Genomic DNA, 20,460 nt, shown 5'->3' on the forward strand with positions numbered 1-20,460 from the left:
CAAGTTCTCACTGTCAGACAACAACAGGGCAGGGCAAGCTCTCACTGTCAGAGAACAACAGGGCGGCGTAAGCTCAAACTGTCAGACAACAAGATAGCGCAAGCTCTCACTGTCAGAGAACAATAGGACAGGGCAAGTTCTCACTGTCAGACAACAACAGGGCAGGGCAAGCTCTCACTGTCAGAGAACAATAGGGCAGCGCAAGCTCTCACTGTCAGAAAACAACAGGACAGCGCAAGATCTCACGGTCAGAGAACAACAGGACGGCGCAAACTCTCACTGTTAGATGAACAACAGGGCAGGGCAAGCTCTCACTGTCAGACAACAAGATAGCGCAAGCTCTCACTGTCAGAGAACAATAGGACAGGGCAAGTTCTCACTGTCAGACAACAACAGGGCAGGGCAAGCTCTCACTGTCAGAGAACAATAGGGCAGCGCAAGCTCTCACTGTCAGAAAACAACAGGACAGCGCAAGATCTCACGGTCAGAGAACAACAGGACGGCGCAAACTCTCACTGTTAGATGAACAACAGGGCAGGGCAAGCTCTCACTGTCAGACAACAAGATAGCGCAAGCTCTCACTGTCAGAGAACAATAGGACAGGGCAAGTTCTCACTGTCAGACAACAACAGGGCAGGGCAAGCTCTCACTGTCAGAGAACAATAGGGCAGCGCAAGCTCTCACTGTCAGAAAACAACAGGACAGCGCAAGATCTCACGGTCAGAGAACAACAGGACGGCGCAAACTCTCACTGTTAGATGAACAACAGGGCAGGGCAAGCTCTCACTGTCAGACAACAAGATAGCGCAAGCTCTCACTGTCAGAGAACAATAGGACAGGGCAAGTTCTCACTGTCAGACAACAACAGGGCAGGGCAAGCTCTCACTGTCAGAGAACAATAGGGCAGCGCAAGCTCTCACTGTCAGACAACAACAGGGCAGTGCAAGCTCTCACTGTCAGAGAACAACAGGGCAGGGCAAGCTCTCACTGTCAGACAACAAGATAGCGCAAGCTCTCACTGTCAGAGAACAACAGGGCAGCCTGAGCTCTCACTGTCAGAGAACAACAGGGCAGGGCAAGCTCTCACTGTCAGAGGACAACAGGGCAGGGCAAGCTCTCACTGTCAGAGAACAATAGGGCAGCGCAAGCTCTCACTGTCAGACAACAACAGGGCCGTGCAAGCTCTCACTGTCAGAAAACAACAGGGCGGCGTAAGCTCAAACTGTAAGAAAACAAGAAGACGGCGCAAGCTCTCACTGTCAGAAAACAACAGGGCGGGACAAGCTCTGTCAGAAAACAACAGGGCAGGACAAGCTCCCACTGTCAGACAACAACAGGACAGCTCAAGCTCTCACTGTCAGAGAACAACAGGGCGGGGCAAGCTCTCACTGTCAGAGAACAACAGGGCGGGGCAAGCTCTCACTGTCAGAGAACAAAAGGGCAGGGCAAGCTCTCACTGTCAGAGAACAACAGGGCGGGGCAAGCTCTCACTGTCAGAGGACAACAGGACAGCGCAAGATCTCACGGTCAGAGAACAACAGGACAGCGCAAGATCTCACGGTCAGAGAACAACAGGACGGCGCAAACTCTCACTGTTAGATGAACAACAGGGCAGGGCAAGCTCTCACTGTCAGACAACAAGATAGCGCAAGCTCTCACTGTCAGAGAACAATAGGACAGGGCAAGTTCTCACTGTCAGACAACAACAGGGCAGGGCAAGCTCTCACTGTCAGAGAACAACAGGGCGGCGTAAGCTCAAACTGTCAGACAACAAGATAGCGCAAGCTCTCACTGTCAGAGAACAATAGGACAGGGCAAGTTCTCACTGTCAGACAACAACAGGGCAGGGCAAGCTCTCACTGTCAGAGAACAATAGGGCAGCGCAAGCTCTCACTGTCAGAAAACAACAGGACAGCGCAAGATCTCACGGTCAGAGAACAACAGGACGGCGCAAACTCTCACTGTTAGATGAACAACAGGGCAGGGCAAGCTCTCACTGTCAGACAACAAGATAGCGCAAGCTCTCACTGTCAGAGAACAATAGGACAGGGCAAGTTCTCACTGTCAGACAACAACAGGGCAGGGCAAGCTCTCACTGTCAGAGAACAATAGGGCAGCGCAAGCTCTCACTGTCAGAAAACAACAGGACAGCGCAAGATCTCACGGTCAGAGAACAACAGGACGGCACAAACTCTCACTGTTAGATGAACAACAGGGCAGGGCAAGCTCTCACTGTCAGACAACAAGATAGCGCAAGCTCTCACTGTCAGAGAACAATAGGACAGGGCAAGTTCTCACTGTCAGACAACAACAGGGCAGGGCAAGCTCTCACTGTCAGAGAACAATAGGGCAGCGCAAGCTCTCACTGTCAGAAAACAACAGGACAGCGCAAGATCTCACGGTCAGAGAACAACAGGACGGCGCAAACTCTCACTGTTAGATGAACAACAGGGCAGGGCAAGCTCTCACTGTCAGACAACAAGATAGCGCAAGCTCTCACTGTCAGAGAACAATAGGACAGGGCAAGTTCTCACTGTCAGACAACAACAGGGCAGGGCAAGCTCTCACTGTCAGAGAACAATAGGGCAGCGCAAGCTCTCACTGTCAGACAACAACAGGGCCGTGCAAGCTCTCACTGTCAGAGAACAACAGGGCAGGGCAAGCTCTCACTGTCAGACAACAAGATAGCGCAAGCTCTCACTGTCAGAGAACAATAGGACAGGGCAAGTTCTCACTGTCAGACAACAACAGGGCAGGGCAAGCTCTCACTGTCAGAGAACAATAGGGCAGCGCAAGCTCTCACTGTCAGAAAACAACAGGGCAGGACAAGCTCTCACTGTCAGAGAACAATAGGGCAGCGCAAGCTCTCACTGTCAGAAAACAACAGGGCAGGACAAGCTCTCACTGTCAGACAACAACAGGACAGCTCAAGCTCTCACTGTCAGAGAACAACAGGGCGGGGCAAGCTCTCACTGTCAGAGAACAACAGGGCGGGGCAAGCTCTCACTGTCAGAGAACAACAGGGCAGCCTGAGCTCTCACTGTCAGAGAACAACAGGGCAGGGCAAGCTCTCACTGTCAGAGGACAACAGGGCAGGGCAAGCTCTCACTGTCAGAGAACAACAGGGCAGGGCAAGCTCTCACTGTCAGAAAACAACAGGGCGGGACAAGCTCTGTCAGAAAACAACAGGGCAGGACAAGCTCCCACTGTCAGACAACAACAGGACAGTTCAAGCTCTCACTGTCAGAAAACAACAGGGCGGGACAAGCTCTGTCAGCAAACAACAGGGCAGGACAAGCTCCCACTGTCAGTCAACAACAGGACAGCTCAAGCTCTCACTGTCAGAGAACAACAGGGCGGGGCAAGCTCTCACTGTCAGAGAACAACAGGGCGGGGCAAGCTCTCACTGTCAGAGAACAACAGGGCAGCCTGAGCTCTCACTGTCAGAGAACAACAGGGCAGGGCAAGCTCTCACTGTCAGAGGAGAACAGGGCAGGGCAAGCTCTCACTGTCAGAGGACAACAGGGCAGCGCAAGCTCTCACTGTCAGAGAACAACAGGGCAGCGCACGCTCTCACTGTCAGAAAACAAGAGGACAGCGCAAGCTCTCACTGTCAGACAACAACAGGGCAGGGAAGCTCTCACTGTCAGAGAACAGGGCAGGGAAGCTCTCACTCTCAGACAACAACAGGGTGGTGCAAGCTCTCAGTGTCAGAGGACAACAGGGCAGGGAAGCTCTCAGTGTCAGAGGACAACAGGGCAGGGAAGCTCTCAGTGTCAGAGGACAACAGGGCAGGGAAGCTCTCACTGTCAGAGGACAACAGGGCAGTGCACGCTCTCACTGTCAGAAAACAAGAGGAAAGCGCAAGCTCTCACTGTCAGACAACAACAGGGCAGGGAAGCTCTCACTGTCAGAGAACAACAGGGCAGGGCAAGCTCTCACTGTCAGAGAACAGGGCAGGGAAGCTCTCACTCTCAGACAACAACAGGGTGGTGCAAGCTCTCAGTGTCAGAGGACAACAGGGCAGGGAAGCTCTCAGTGTCAGAGGACAACAGGGCAGGGAAGCTCTCAGTGTCAGAGGACAACAGGGCAGGGAAGCTCTCAGTGTCAGAGGACAACAGGGCAGGGAAGCTCTCAGTGTCAGAGGACAACAGGGCAGGGAAGCTCTCACTGTCAGAGGACAACAGGGCAGTGCACGCTCTCACTGTCAGAAAACAAGAGGAAAGCGCAAGCTCTCACTGTCAGACAACAACAGGGCAGTGCACGCTCTCACTGTCAGAAAACAAGAGGAAGGCGCAAGCTCTCACTGTCAGACAACAACAGGGTGGTGCAAGCTCTCAGTGTCAGAGAACAACAGGGCAGGGAAGCTCTCAGTGTCAGAGGACAACAGGGCAGGGAAGCTCTCAGTGTCAGAGGACAACAGGGCAGGGAAGCTCTCAGTGTCAGAGGACAACAGGGCAGGGAAGCTCTCACTGTCAGAGGACAACAGGGCAGCACAAGCTCTCAGTGTCAGACAACAACAGAGCAGGGCAAGCTCTCACTGTCCGAGAACAACAGGGCGGCGCAAGCTCTCACTGTCAGAGGACAACAGGGCAGGGAAGCTCTCACTGTCAGAGGACAACAGGGCAGGGAAGCTCTCAGTGCAGAGGACAACAGGGCAGGGAAGCTCTCACTGTCAGAGGACAACAGGCAGGGAAGCTCTCAGTGTCACAGGACAACAGGCAAGGAAGCTCTCAGTGTCAGAGGACAACAGGGCAGCACAAGCTCTCAGTGTCAGACAACAACAGCGCGGCGCAAGCTCTCGCTGTCAGAGGACAACAGGCAGGGAAGCTCTCACTGTCAGAGGACAACAGGCAGGGAAGCTCACTGTCAGAGGACAACAGGCAGGGAAGCTCTCAGTGTCAGAGGACAACAGGCAGGGAAGCTCTCAATGTCAGAGGACAACAGGGCAGGGAAGCTCTCAATGTCAGAGGACAACACGCAGGGAAGCTGTCAGTGTCAGAGGACAACAGGGCAGGGAAGCTCTCAGTGTCAGAGGACAACAGGGCAGGGAAGCTGTCAGTGTCAGAGGACAACAGGCAGGGAAGCTGTCAGTGTCAGAGAACAACAGGGCAGGGAAGCTCTCAATGTCAGAGGACAACAGGCAGGGAAGCTCTCACTGTCAGAGGACAACAGGGCAGGGAAGCTGTCAGTGTCAGAGGACAACAGGGCAGGGAAGCTCTCAGTGTCAGAGGACAACAGGCAGGGAAGCTCTCAGTGTCAGAGGACAACAGGCAGGGAAGCTGTCAGTGTCAGAGGACAACAGGCAGGGAAGCTCTCACTGTCAGAGGACAACAGGGCAGGGAAGCTGTCAGTGTCAGAGAACAACAGGGCAGGGAAGCTGTCAGTGTCAGAGGACAACAGGGCAGGGAAGCTCTCAGTGTCAGAGGACAACAGGCAGGGAAGCTCTCAGTGTCAGAGGACAACAGGGCAGGGAAGCTCTCAGTGTCAGAGGACAACAGGGCAGCACAAGCTCTCAGTGTCAGACAACAACAGGGCAGGGCAAGCTCTCACTGTCCAAGAACAACAGGGCGGCGCAAGCTCTCACTGTCAGAGGACAACAGGGCAGGGAAGCTCTCAGTGTCAGAGGACAACAGGCAGGGAAGCTCTCAGTGTCAGAGGACAACAGGGCAGGGAAGCTCTCAGTGCAGAGGACAACAGGGCAGGGAAGCTCTCAGTGTCAGAGGACAACAGGCAGGGAAGCTCTCAGTGTCAGAGGACAACAGGGCAGGGAAGCTCTCAATGTCAGAGGACAACACGCAGGGAAGCTGTCAGTGTCAGAGGACAACAGGGCAGGGAAGCTCTCAGTGTCAGAGGACAACAGGGCAGGGAAGCTCTCAGTGTCAGAGGACAACAGGCAGGGAAGCTCTCAGTGTCAGAGGACAACAGGCAGGGAAGCTCTCAGTGTCAGAGGACAACAGGCAGGGAAGCTCTCAGTGTCAGGACAACAGGCAGGGAAGCTCTCAGTGTCAGAGGACAACAGGGCAGGGAAGCTCTCAGTGTCAGAGGACAACAGGCAGGGAAGCTCTCAGTGTCAGAGGACAACAGGGCAGGGAAGCTCTCAATGTCAGAGGACAACACGCAGGGAAGCTCTCAGTGTCAGAGGACAACAGGGCAGGGAAGCTCTCAGTGTCAGAGGACAACAGGCAGGGAAGCTCTCAGTGTCAGAGGACAACAGGCAGGGAAGCTCTCAGTGTCAGAGGACAACAGGCAGGGAAGCTCTCAGTGTCAGGACAACAGGCAGGGAAGCTCTCAGTGTCAGAGGACAACAGGGCAGGGAAGCTCTCAGTGTCAGAGGACAACAGGCAGGGAAGCTCTCAGTGTCAGAGGACAACAGGGCAGGGAAGCTCTCAATGTCAGAGGACAACACGCAGGGAAGCTCTCACTGTCAGACAACAGGGCGGCGGCAAGCGCGGGGGCCGGGCCAGGCGAGGCCGAGTTCAGGCCCCGGGCTTCCGGGTCCCAGAGACCTTGGCGCTTGCTCGCGACCGGGCTCTGAGCCCCGCGCCCCCCGGGGACCCCTGCCCAACCTGGCGTCCCAGCCTGACGTCGGTCCACGGCCAAATCTGCCGGGAAAGCCCAGGCGCCAACGCTCCGGAAACCACCGCCCCAGCGTCGGGTGGGGGGCGGGCCGGCGCTGCGGATTGGCTCCTGGCTGTGACGTCCTTCCGTGCGCCGATTCACGCGTCGCCGGCCAATGACGACACCGGAGGGCGGGGCGCAGGCGCGAGGCCGTGCGGCGCGGCGGCAGGTGCAGCCTGGAACCCGTCGGTGCTGGAGGAGGAGGTGGCCGCGGCGCCCGCGTCATGAGCGAGGTGGACGGGTTGCGGCAGCGTCGGCCTCTACGGCCTCAGGTCGTCACGGACGATGGCCCGGCCTCGGAGGCCGAGGGCGGCGGGTGAGCCGGACCGCAGGCCGGGCGCTGCAGCGGGGCGGCGCGGGGCGGCTCTGGTCAAGCAGGGCGACGCGGGGCAGTAACGGGCCGGATGCGCGGCCGGAGGCGCTGTGTGCGCCCTGGCTCGGTCCCGCGGCAAAGCCGGCTTCACGGGGTGGGAAGCGGGCTCGTCAGGCCTCCAGGCCGCCCTGGACTCGGTGGCCGCGTTCTTCTCGCGCCGCAGCAGCCCCGTCCTGCCCCGCACTCTCGCCAGACCCTCCGGAGCGATTGCTTCCTCGCGCTCCCCGTCCCCGCTGCCCCTCCGCCCTGCCCTCCTGCTGGCTTACCTGGGCCCCCACCCTCTCAGGACGGAGCCACCTGGCCCGCGGCCCTGTATCTAACCTGTCCCCTGCTCGCACCTCCCTGGAGGAGGCCGAAAAGATGCTCGCGCCCCGCCTCGCCATCCAGCCAAGAGCTGGCTTCTAGCTCTGCTTCTCTGCGCCTGGTGCCTCCTGGTGCTTGACCAGCCCTCGCCGCGGGCCTCGGGAGCGGGCAGCGAACAGAAGTTACGTTGTTAGGCAATTTTTGTGAAAGTTCAGCCTTGCAGGTTTTCCTGCTAGGGCCGGAGAAGCATAGGAAATTGTAATTGTTGATGTCTAATGAAAGAAGCCTCAAGGTTTTTGGTCTTTGTTTCCTGTCCCAATCTTCCAAAAATTTAAGTATGATGTGTTTTGTTACGGAAAAACAGAAGCGCAACCCTTAAGGTATTTATTTCAACACAAAATACATACAATTCTTTTTCAATGTTGTGTCCTGAGTTTCGTGATTTAAGTTTTTAGACAGAACCAAGAGACCCCACAGACCAAACCCTGTGGGAGTGATTGACTTACATCTTGATAGAAATACTGGAAATATTTATTAATCATCAGCGGTGTGCCAAAGGTTGTGGTACATGCTAAATGAGGGGCAGGGTTTACCTCTGGCAGGCTGAATTCCTTCACTGAAGACAGAGGAGTGCATCTGAAGGCGAGCTCTAGCAGAGAGGAGACACCAGCCAGGGGTGTCATCACTGATTTTGGCTCTAGAAAGGCATTTCGGGGAGAAGATGTGGTGGTAGTGTCTGACCCCCAAGGCCAGCGGAAAGGTCGGGGGGTGCTGCCATCTATCCTGTCTGTAGGACGAACAGCTGCCTCCAGCCTGTCCAGGACCGAGGGGTTTCTAAGGACATGAGACTTGCAGTGCTAAACCTGGGCTAACTGGGGAAACTTGATCACCCCACAGACTGTCTATTATGACTTCATTGCTGATGACTGACCAGCCTTTTAGAATGGACATGTGCAAGCAGCGGCAGTGCTTTACTACAGAAAATACGAAAACGAGGCATGGCCCCCCAGACACCTGTACATGAGAAGTGAACAAACAGCTGGGCCTCAGTTTGTCTGGGGGGGCAGTGTGTGGAAAACCAGGGCATACAGCACCTGAGTGAGGGCACTTTTTAGAGGGGCCCAGCCTGGAGGGGCAGAGTTTTTTAGTTTGGGGATATCTTCTTTATTGGCAGGGTAAATTGGATGTTCCAGAGTTATCTTTTGCTGCTTGATCTATTGTGTTTATTTAAGATATATTCTTGACTTTGCTGTCCATGAACATTGTTTTTATTTTCCTCTCTTTCCCTCGGTTTCTTGTTTGATCCCTTTTCTATAAACCTGCAGTGGTCTTTTTAGAGTTCCTGTCACCCACCTTCATTTCTACATTTGTTGTTACAACATTACAGCTGTTTGTGTATTTTTCTTCTGTAATTCTATAGTTTTCATTTCTTTTGTAGTTATTTCTGGTAGTACTTCTGATTATTCTGGTTACTTTGAAAGTTGAGAGTTCAACATAAGACAGAAAAGTAAAGGAGTCTAAAGGAAGTAGAAACATGCTAACTGTAGAATAAACTTTAAATGTGCTATACACATTTTTTTTTTTAAACAGAATAAGCCTTGGAAGAATAATAACCCTTAATTTATAATTAAATTAAGAGAACAGAAGCAGCACAGTAGATTTTAGCAGTGGGAGAGACACCTAGGGATGCCTTGACTGGTCTCCTAACTCTTGGCACGTAAGGTGGTATTAGCTGTCTTACCGAGGAGGCATTGAGGCCTATGTAGTGGTTTATATGAAGCTACAGAGTAATGGAGTCAGAAGAGAAATAAAAGGATGACTTTGGAAATAAGATTTTATGCCAAAGCTCTTAAATTTCTGTTTCTGAGTTAAAGTGGAGAATTTTAATTGTTAAACCCTTTTATTCAGTGTGAAACATGGGTGAAATAAGCACTGTAGCATACCCGTGCAAGCTTATAATTGTTATTAAACCAAAAACCCACTGCCATTGAGTCAATTCCGACTCCTAGCGATCCTATAGGACAGAGTAGAACTGCCCCATAGGGTTTCCAAGGCTGTAAATCTATATGGAAGCAGACTGCCACATCTTTCTCCCATGGAGTGACTGGTGGTTTTGAACCGCTGACCTTTTGGTTGGTAGCTGAGCTGAGCGCTTTAACCGCTGTGGCACCAGGGCTCCTTATAATTATTATTAGGAATCAATTCCCCCAAATACTTTAGAAACCTAGTAACTGTGTACTGGGAAACTGTTCATTCTCTTGGAGCCCAGGTCTGCCTGGGAAGAGAAAATAGTTATTTGACATTCACGTATAACTGTTTAGGAGTAAAGAGTGAACACATTGAGAATGTAACAGCTGGTTTTTCAGTCTGAAGGGCTTTGGACGAATGAGAAACATCTATACCAGGTCCATTTTCCCTGTCAAGACTGAAGAGTAAGGGAGGCAGCATGTGAGCAGCCAGGAACCTGGAGTTTTCTTCTCAGCCCTGCTCCTGGGTGTGTGTCTCCAAGTGGTTCTTGTAACTTGTTTCTTAATTTTTTTCAGTGATGAAATTAATCCTTGTACAGCGTAGGAAAAAGGAGCCCTGTTGGCGCAATAGGTAATTGCTCAGCTGCTAACGGAAAGGCTGGCAGTTTGAACCCACCGGTCCTCCATGGGAGAAGAGACCTGGCGACCTGCTCCCATAAAGACTGCAGCCTGGGAAACCCTTTGGGGCAGTTCTGCTCAGACCTACAGGGTTGTTATGTATCGGAATCAACTCCAGCGCACACAGCAGTAACAGTCTGGGAGCCCCAGTTTAAAACAGGGCTTCAAACCCTGCCGAGAATTTGAGTTTCTAAGAAGCTCCAAGGAAGTTATACATAAGAATCGCCTGGGGATCTTGTTAAACTGTAGATCCTGATTCAGTATATCTGGGGTGGAAATGCAGATTCTCAGCGGGAAGCTTGGTAAGTGGTCTGTTTTGGCCCTTTCTGGACAGGGTTCACTGTAGCAGTTGCGACCCAGCCTTCTGATCTTGGAAATGCTAATTCTCAGCAGGGGTTCGAACCGGAACAAACTGGTTGAAGCCCTGGTTTGAAGGAATGTGAGAAAGGAACAAATTCAAAGTGCAGTCACTTAAAAAGACTGAGCTGTGTCTATTTGACTGTAAGTTCTGGGGATTACCTTCACACCTGTGGTTCCAGGGCCCTGTGATTTGGGACTAACAGGTTTTCCTCAAAAATCAAAGGCCAGCTTTGATCTCACAGAGCCTGGCCATGAAGACTTCAGTCCATGACTCCAGGGTCTGGTGTGCCCTATGCAGAAAGAGAGAACAAACACCCTTCAGATTAGGCTGGGAAATACACAGAGGATTTTGTAAATTGTGGCTGAGCCAGCGGTAATTGTCAAATCCTTTTACATCACCATGATTGCTCACTTGCCCTTAGAGACGGTGAAATTTCAGGTTGCAGATTTCTTCAGGGAGGGCAGGCCTCACTCCAGGCTTTTCTGACAGTTTGGGGCAAACAAAGTGATTACCAAGACACACCAGGTTAGTAAGTTGCCGGTTTACCAGGATGTATCCTCACAGACTGGGAAGGAGAGCATGGTGGGAACATGCAGATTTGCTAGGGTTAACTGTGGTAGCCTGAAGTTAAACTAGCGCAGGTGCGCCACGTCAGGGATGCAGATGGGGAGAACTGGCTGGCGGCGTGCAGTTGACTGCAAGTTTGCCTTGGGCTGAGCTAAAATAAGTGTAAGTATGATGCCCAGGGCATGAGTATAGGCACCTTCTCCAACTCTGCACCGGCAGTAACAGACTCAGGTGCCCCCTGGGGGAGCGGTCAGGGAAGGTGTCAGGGGACTGAACACTTTTTGTGTTCTGGGCCCTGATCTTAGGCCTGAACATACATCACGTTGTTTGGCTTTTATACTGCTCCATATGTAGGTGCCCCCACAGGAAGTGTGGGCCTGGGGAGAGGTGGAGGGCTTGCCCGCCTGAAGAGCAGGGACCCTGTGTGGTGGCACTCGGGTCTCCTAGGGCCCGAGCTCCCACTTTTTCAAGAGAAGCTGGAAACCCAGACCTTTCTGTGAAATCTTATTGTTCAGTTTTGGCAATGAAAGCCATTTTGTAGAATGTCAGCTTCTGATTTAGACTAGAACTTGACTTTGAGTTCCGGGCACTGCATTTTGTGAGGGACTTAACAAACCCTGAAACAACCAGAAGAAAGAGTGCTCTGTAACCCCTGTTGTCTGAGGAGCTCCCACAGAACTAGGGGTGCTTCATGCAGGAGAGGAGAGAACTGAATGGTGGTGCAATTTGGGGGATCACTTCTGGAAGCGCTGTCATGGAGGACAAGGGTTTGCCACTCTGGAGGGCAGAGCTGGGCCAGGCAGTGGCACAGGGGGAAAGCATGTTTCTCAAAATGTAGTCCATGAGGTGACCTGAGAAGTTAGGGCTTCGTGAATCCAGTAGCTTGGGAAGTGGCCTGTTTGGGCCCTTCGTGGACCACAGGGTGCACATTAACAGGTGCTTTCCAGCCTTTAGGGCTCTCTGGGGTCCACCCTGTCTACCTACCTGGCCTGTTCTAACCCTGGCCCACTCCCGTCACTCACTCTGCCTCAGTGCCCTGCTGTGATCAAAGTTTAGAAACAGGAGCTGTTAACAGAACTCCTTAGAGCATTTGTTCTTCACTCATATGACAAGTATTTTTTGAGGTCCTGCTATGTTTCTTCTGCCTGAGTTGTTCTTCCCGCAGATATTTGATTTCTCCCCAAATTCGTTGAAGTCTCTGTTCCCATGTCATTTGCTTTGACACCTGTGTGTAGCCAGCCCTCCCCATCACTTTGCCCTCATCCTGGTTTATTTTTCTTCATTGTATTTGTAACTGTCTGGCATCTGCTTATTTATACTAAAATCACAGAGGGCAGGAAACTTTATTGTATTCACTTTGTTTATTTTATTTACTACTGTACTCTGTACAGGGCCTAGAATAGTACCTGGCACATAAATGCGCCTTGTGAAGGAATATTAAATGCTCTAAGGCTATGTTGTCTAGTACAGTAGCCATTCAGCATGTGTAGCTATTTAAATTAAAATTATTAAAAGTAACCGTTCAGTCCCTTCATCATACTGGCCCCGTTTCAAGTAGCCCATCTCACGTGTGGCTGCCGCATGGGATAGCGCAGATTTAGAACATTTCTGTCACTGCAGAAAGTTCCACTGTACAGTGCTGTGCAAGGAGTTTTGTTTAAGCTACTCTTTCTAAAATTTGACCACAGAGCTTCTGGTAGAGGCTGGATGATGACCCGCTATCAGTCTGAACAGACTTGTTTTACTGGGGTAGGGGTTGGGCAAGGCCAGTGGTGTCAGCTACAAATCAGGAACAACTGGGGAGCATGAAAACAAGCTGGGCTCCCAGGCCAACCCTGGACCCACCCCCCAGAGTCTGAACTGTGGCCCAGGGTCTGTTTGTGTAAAGCTGCCGGGTCATCTTGATGTAAGCAATGCAGGGACTGACTTTCTGAGGAGCTCTGGATGGGGCAGCCTCTAGATTCTTCTCCCGCTTTTATACTCTTTGGTTCTAAGAGGGCATTACAGCTAGACGCTTGGTAAGGACAGGTGATGTGGCATGCAGGTTGACCCATTTCGACTTCTTTGCCATAAGCACCATCGCTTCTAGTCCTGACCGGGTTTTTTGTTCTGGACGTAATCGAGCCTTTTACCGTTGTGTGAAGGGGCAACTGACTATATAATCAGGTGTCACAAGCTCCGCATCAGATGGCCAAATTAAGATTTTCAAACTGCAAACTGCAGTCTGGTAAAGGATAGTTAACAATGTAGGGGCCTGAGGTAAATGGGGGAAATTGTTTATGTAGAATCACGTTAGGCGAGGAAAAAGTAGAGTAGCACTTGGTTCACATTGCCACTGTTCTCGTTAATGACAGCTGTTGGCATGGTGGAGGAGTGCATAATGCAGCCTCCCTGAGGGACCACTTCTGGGCAGTGATTACGCCAGCCTCCTTGTCTGGACAGGAAGCGTCCTTGATGACTCTGTATTGAAAGACCCTGTGCCTGTTCCTCTCTGGGTCGCACGTCCCGCTCTGCTCCTTTGTGGGTTTGCCACTCTTTGGGTCCTGCTTTTTAAAGAACCATACTCTCAGAAACATTGCTGTCATTTGTACGTGTAAACAAGCCCTGCTTTACTTTACAGGTACTTTGTCATTTCTATCATGTGGAAAGACATTAGGCATCCTTAAAGGAGATCACTGGTTTAAAGAGCAGCTTGACTAGTGGAATAAATAGCCCTTTTAGAAAACATCTTCAGTGAGATTTAATTCACGTATCATAAAATTTACCCATTTGGCATCCCAATTCAGTGGTTTTTGGCGTATTCGCAGAGTTGTGCAGCCATCACCACAGTCTAAGTTTCATCCCATTAACTTTTAGAGAGTTTTTAAATTCGAGTCTGAAGGCTCTAGGTCCCTCCTCACGTTCTTTGGCAGGCAGTGCTGCTTATGTCGACTGCAGCCTAGAGCCAGGCCTGGCTTTCTGTTGCAGCTCTTCCAGCTCCTGCAGTGGGCTGAAGGCAAGCCGCCTGGACGTTCCTCTGCCCTCTCCCCTCATTTGTAAAGCAGAGAGATACACAGTTCCTGCCTAGTTACTTGTGTAAAGCGTACTGCATGCACATGGTAAGTGCTCAACAAGATCATACTTTTACTGGTTTTTATCATTAATTCTTTCATGGCCCTTACACCTCTCCCTGCTGCAGGCCTTTCAGGCTGCATGAATCTGCTCAGTGTCTAGCTTAGGGGTCGTCTGTGTCACAAAGGCCTTCTCATGTACTTGTGGTTCTTGTACCCCTTGACTAGCATAAGTCATATTAAAAGAGTTTGTGTGGCCCTGGGGTTGTGGAGAGAGGCCTGGGAGGGAAGGTTTAACTTGATTTTTCCCCCTACTGGCTGACTGCTTCCTTCCCCAACCTCTTTTCCCAGCTAGCAAGAAGGGGAAAGACTGCTGACTTGGCATTTTACCTGGCCTGGACCCTGGTGGCATAGTGATTAAGGGCTATGACTGTCAATCAAAAGGTCAGGGCTTTGAATCCACCAGCGGCTCCTTGGAAACCCTGTGGGACAGTTCTTGCCTTCCTATAGGGTTGCTATGAGTTGGAATCAACACCAACAGGCTTGGTTTTGGGCTGGGAGTGAAGAGAAGGAAGTTATGGGCAAAAGACTTTTCTGGATGGGCACAGATGAGAGTTCTCATTAGCACAGGGGAAGTGTTAAAAGAAAAGAGGAGTGGTTAGTACTGTTCCCTATGCCTGTTCTGCACTGGAGGAGAGAGCAGCAAGAAGAAACCAGGCTGCACCCTTAACACTTGGCTTGAAATCTCCTCAGCTCAATAATCTCTAGGGAAACAAGGGCAATTAAAGGTCCAATTCCATCATTTACAAGTTCTGGAGTCCACGTAACTGCAGGGCACAATTGTGTTAAGCTTTCTGCCACCCTATAACTGCGATCCCCATCAGTAGCCAGTACCATGTCCCTCACCTCCTCCTGAGCCCTCTCCAGCACACCTTTTATGTCCTCATTTTTACCTGCAGTCTGTTGCTGGCGATTTAGGTTTTCTCTAAGAGATTTAAGTTTTCTCCACCATGCCCATCACTCCCTCCGAGTCCTCACTGGCAAAGGCTTGGACATCCATATGTCTGTTCCTGTTCAAGACAGCCTAGACTTTTTTGGTCATGCTCCTCAGAATTCTTTCACCATCCACCACTGCCTGATTCCGGAGTGCCCTACTTCAGGTACCAAAATCAGTATTAGCTACCTGTTGCTGCTGCAACAAATTACTTAAACTTTGTGGCTCAAGCAACACAAATTTAGTGTGTTACAGTTCTGTAGGTCAGCAGTCTGTCTGGGCCTCTCTAGGCAAAATCCGGGCTTTGGCCGGGCTGTGCTCCTTTCTGAGGCTCTGGTGGAGATTCTGTCTTCTACTCAGGTGCGTTATTGGCAGGGTCCACACCTCAGTTGTGCTGTCCGAATGTCTGCGTCTTCTGTCCGAATGTCTTCCCTTTGCCTTTCACTTCCAGCTGTCCCAATAGAAGGAGAATTCTTTCGTTTTCTGATTTATTCATTTTGTTGCCCTCTTAGGGTTCATGCCCTGGAGCAGTCCAGCCAATGGAATGTACTCCAAAGTGAGAAAGAGTGAGAAACTTTGTTTAGGCGGTATCCACCAATGGGGATCCAACAACAACGCAGGCTGTCTCTGTGGAATCCCAAAAGGCATTTTTACGTTAGAGCTTATATATGATTTTTACAAAAGTTAGAAGTGCCTTTGTAGCCGCAGATGGCATGGCCAGATGAGTTATTCATTTCAAGATAATGACAAGAGACTCTAAAGAGATACATACTGGACACGTCCTTATCGGGCTAAGGATATTGGTGCCAGACATCTGGGCTCTAATCTCCATGTGGGAGGTTTAAGTCACAGGTGGTCAGACAGAACAAAACAAAGTTATTAGCATCAGATCAAAACAAAGCCATTAACAAAGGTATGTGAAAGGAAAAGGCAGGCAGAGGAAGGAGAAATACTTACAGGTTCATTATGCATTGGTTATATCAAGCCCTGAGTCACCCATTTGAAAAGGAGAAAAGATGCTAGGGAGTATTAGGGTCATAATTTATTAAAATCATGCATGTGCAGAACCAGGCGGGATTTTGGGGTTTCCCTCCAAGTCCCCGTTTTACAGTGAGGAGCCTGTGGGCTGCTAGGGTGAAGAGGCTTGCCGACAGTCCGCTGGCTGGTTGTTGGGGAGTGGAGAATGGCACGGCGGTCTGCACGTTCCTGCCCTGAACCCAGAACGGAGCTAAACATATGTTGGAACAGTGGAATAGCCTTCTATCAGACAAAACAGTTTTCTTAAATCAAGTCCATTTCGTTAAGTATGGGTCTTGATTTATTTAAGTCAACATTTTTTTTCCTTTTATGGAAAAAGGATTTTCCACCTTAGGAGCTTATGATTTTATTTGCTTTAAATTAACTATAATGTCAAGTGTTTAGTGAGTCTGAGTGCCATTAATGTAAGTAAACAGTCATCCTATGAAGTTTACTTGGTGGCAAGAGGCCACATGTTTTCCGTTGTTTACCAGGTAAGTAATAGTGTACGTCAGCATTGGCCGAGAGCCGAGAGAGGTTTTAGTCACTCTTGGTCATCTGTCCAAAAACTTTCGCTTAAGATTCCCAAGATTCAGGTCTTCCCATAGATTTAGTAGTGATGATTTGCAATTGTGATTTTATAATTTCTATGTGAATAACTGTCAGTAGCTGTCAGATATCTGTCAGGTGGAAGAGCTGGATTTCCTTTTGAGCTGTTAAAGATGTGATCTGCAAAATATTTGGGAACTGTAGTTTCAGAAAGTTGCTCTGCTTCCATTTGCTTCAAGAATTTTTCTCTACTTCTTCTACCCAGGAACCCTGAGAAATCTTAGGGACTCATAGGTACTGAGAGTCGCTGCTTTGAACCCACATCACAGCAAAACCTGAGACCGCTGCCTGCCATGTGCATGAGTGTGTGCCCCTTATGTCACTGGAACTTTGTTTTCCCACTACTGTTTGTGCTCGTCTTTTGAGTTTGCCCTCTTTAAATTCTGCTAGAGGATTCAAGTGCAGCCCATTATAAAAACTGTCTGGAAAATACCTGGTAAGAGTGACCCACACAGCTAGAAGATTTTAGAACAGAACAAAGGCATGTTTACCAATCTCCGCAAACAGTGACCAAGTTTACTCACAAGGCCTGGAGGTCAGCGGCCTTGCAGTGTGGGCGCCGGGGGGGGGGGGGCGCTGCTCCTGTCGGTTGTGTTTGAGAAAGGGCTCAGGAGGTCACATGAGCTTGTCATCAGGTTAGTCTCTGCTGCTCACCTTTGTGTGTTTCATTTCCGGCAGCACTTTTAGTGGCAGAGTCTTCCGAGTGACCCTGTTGATGCTCGCTGTTTCCCTCGCTCTGCCCCTGCTCGGCGCCATGGTGCTGCTGGAGTCTCCCATAGACCCACAGCCTCTCAGGTGAGCTACGCCAGCAGTTTGTGGGGAGGGCTGCTTGGTACATGTAATACCCTGAAATAATTTCTAGGGAATGGAGGGTCTTAATGGTAAGTTACGAGAAATAGAGTTTTGTGATTTCTTTAGGATCCTAGTTCTCATATTGAATTAGATGTTACGCAGAATATATGTGTGATGTTGTCCATGTCTGTAAGTCAGCATCAACTCAACGGCAGTGGGTTTGGCTTGGATCATCCATGTCATAGTTTAAAAAACAAAGCTGTATAAAGCAATAAGAAAACTCAGAAAAATCCAAATAGTTAAGTTAGAGATGGGTAACCTAGATTCATCGGAAGTGGCAAAAACACCCACAAAAAAAGGTGGAGTTTAAATTTTATCAGCAGATAATTTTTTAATACCTGTGACTAATGTTCTATTTTTCCTAAGTTACTTTTTACCAATGGAGAACTATGAGTAAAGCAGTTCATTTTAATTGAAAAATTAGCACATACCTAGGGAACACATGACATATATTCATATTTGTAATTATAATAGTACAGACCTAGACTTTCCTTGGTTGCGAAGACCTATGACATTGATGTAGAACTGGTGTCAGAAGGGTTGTGCAACCCGGTTGAGTAACTAGACATGTTTCACCTCGAAACTGCTCAGGAAGGTGAAGCTGCCTAAAGTTTATTTTAAATAAATTTATTATGAAAGTTTTTAAAAATTTCAGGTGAGAACCATTTCTAGCTATAGAGTGAATGGAACATACAACTGAATAATGTGTTGATGTTTTAAAAATAGAGGCTTTATATTGCATTCAACTTAATAAAAATGTATATTCAACACTTAGTATGCTTAAGGTAGGTACCCAGCTGATACAAAGACATAACGAAGACACGGTTCTGACCTTAGGTTGACATATATTTACAGGAATCAGCAACTTTATGTTGGATTTAGAATTAGGAAAGATGCAGTGTGCTGTAAAGCACAGTTGGCTAGTGTGAGATTGAGACTGGAAGCAGGCGTGAGGACTGTGGGCAGTTGTGAGTTTTAGCTCTGTGGTTCCTGGTGTGCCAGCGGATCCTCACAGGTGTCTGCCTGAAGGGGGCCCGAGGACATAAGGTACCCTCTCAGAAGGGGTCTGGTTCACCATCCCCAGGGGCTCCCAGGATGCTGGGGGAGGGGCTTCTGTCCTGTTAACTCCACTCAGCATATCAAAGGATGTGGCTCAGTCCACACCCCCCATACCTTTTGGGTAATCTGTCTCAAAGGGAGAAGAGAGGGGAGGGTGTCCCCAGGTGAGAATCCAGAACACGGATTAGGAATTTGACCTTGGAAAAGAAGGATACTTCTCCTGCTGATAGAAGAAGAGAAGAGAAGGTGAAGATTGAGTTTTTGAGTTGGTGAGGAGTGGGTTAAGCTTCACTGCCTAAAAAACTTTGACCTCAGTAAAGTAAAAGTGAATTTATATGTGGAAAAAGCGGTGAAAAATTCAAAGGAAAGATAGGCATGTGCCCCTGAGCAGAAACTAAAAGGACACATGGCCCAAGAGGCTCTGAAGAGTGGATTCTATCTGTGCAGGTGAGCTGGTGAGGAGGGCAGAGAGGGGAAACCCAACGAAACCAATGTGACTGACAGATTGCTCCCATGGGCTCAGATTTAGGGAATGACTTGCCCTAGAATTGGGAGGATGGGCTCCAAAATGAAGAAGAAAAGCAAAAGACTGGCAGAGAGTGTAAGAACTGAAATGACCTGAGGTTTGGGAAAAAATTGCTAATGACCGCAGCAAAAAGGGCTTTAAAGCCTCTTCAGAGCCAAAAGAGCAAGAAAGAGAGAGCCCCACTCTTTGGGGCAAGTGTGCAACATTGTGATGACCGAGAAAGGCAGGAATATTCAGCCTCTGCTCTGCCTCTGTCACCTCTGAAGTGCAGGGTGTGGAGTCAGGCAAAGAGGTGGGGTAGGCATGAGCCTTCAGTGAGTGAATTTTAGTGTGTTTGAGAGTCCATCTCCCAGGATGCTAAGTGACTTGCCTGTGAAACCTTAGACTCAGAAATCTCTGAGAAATCGTAGAGAACAGACAGACCAGGGACTGGTTGGGGAAAGAGGAGACAAGTGAACACCCTTCCAGAACGGATTATTATGTGACTGGCTTCAGTGCTTACAGAGTAAAATCACCAGGAAGGCTGCAGGGCTGTACCAGAAACCTGCTGTTCAACGTGGCGTAGTTTTTTCCCCCTTATTTGGGAGACTAGAGGTATATCATGGACACAGCAAACTGACTTGACTCCATAGGGTGTTTGGCAGCGTCTTTCAGGGCATGCTTTGATGCTGTCAATGAGACATGAGACGGGAGCAGAGTGAAACATGCTGTCAGGCATGGTTGCGTAGCTGACATCAGAAAGCCTGGGTCACTTCAGTGGGGCCACATGCGGGAGCCGAAATGGTTTAGGCTGACAAGCGTTTCTGAGAACCAGCTCTCTCAGTTTCCACGTCTCTCCCCAATAAAGGAGGTCAGGGGGTATGGACTCTGTGTTTCTTTTACTGTTTTCCCCTGCCAGTCTCCCATGGACCTCCCCTGTGCTTTTTTTAAAAAAAAAGATTAAAAAATTGTTTTATTAAAGACTACACCCTTCAGTATGGATTATACCTCAATATAAAGTAAAAACAAAAATTTTCACAACTGGACCAATATTGAATATACCACAGACTGCCAGAAGAATGAACAAGTCTGTCTTGGGAGAAGCACAGCCATAGTGCTCCTTGGAAGGGATGATGGCGAAACTTCGTCTCACATACTTTGGACTTGTTATCAGGAGGGACCAGTTCCTGGAGAAGGGCATCATGCTTGGTAGAGGGTCAGTGAAAAAGAGGAAGACCGTTGACAAGATGGATTGACACAGTGGCTGCAAAAATGGGCTCAAACATAGCAGTGATTGGGAGAATGGCACGGGACTGGGCACTGTTTCGTTCTCTTGTACATAAGGCCACTATGAGTCAGAACCAGCTCGGCGGCACCTAACAGCAACAACAGCAAGATCATACAAGAAAACATGTAACCATTTCAGCATTTTTTATGTCTACAGTAGAGTGACGTTGGTTACATTCATCATGCTGTGCAGTCATCACCGCTGTTGCTGAATTAT

At 49.6% G+C, this 20,460-nt stretch overlaps 1 protein-coding gene across 2 annotated transcripts in view; it reads left to right on the top strand.

Moving 5' to 3' along the window:
- Positions 1–6,804: 6,804 nt before the first annotated feature.
- Positions 6,805–20,460, top strand: part of APMAP (adipocyte plasma membrane associated protein) — a 54,610-nt gene continuing 40,954 nt past the window's right edge. For both annotated transcript variants that reach the window (XM_003411608.4, XM_064275701.1), the window contains exons 1-2: positions 6,805–6,937; positions 17,219–17,335. In XM_003411608.4, coding sequence (XP_003411656.1) covers positions 6,846–6,937; positions 17,219–17,335 — 209 coding nt within the window. In that variant the 5' untranslated portion in view covers positions 6,805–6,845. The remainder of the gene's footprint in view (positions 6,938–17,218; positions 17,336–20,460) is intronic.

Source organism: Loxodonta africana, chromosome 24 (assembly GCF_030014295.1).
Source record: "Loxodonta africana isolate mLoxAfr1 chromosome 24, mLoxAfr1.hap2, whole genome shotgun sequence".
Classification (NCBI taxonomy): Eukaryota; Metazoa; Chordata; class Mammalia; order Proboscidea; family Elephantidae; genus Loxodonta; species Loxodonta africana.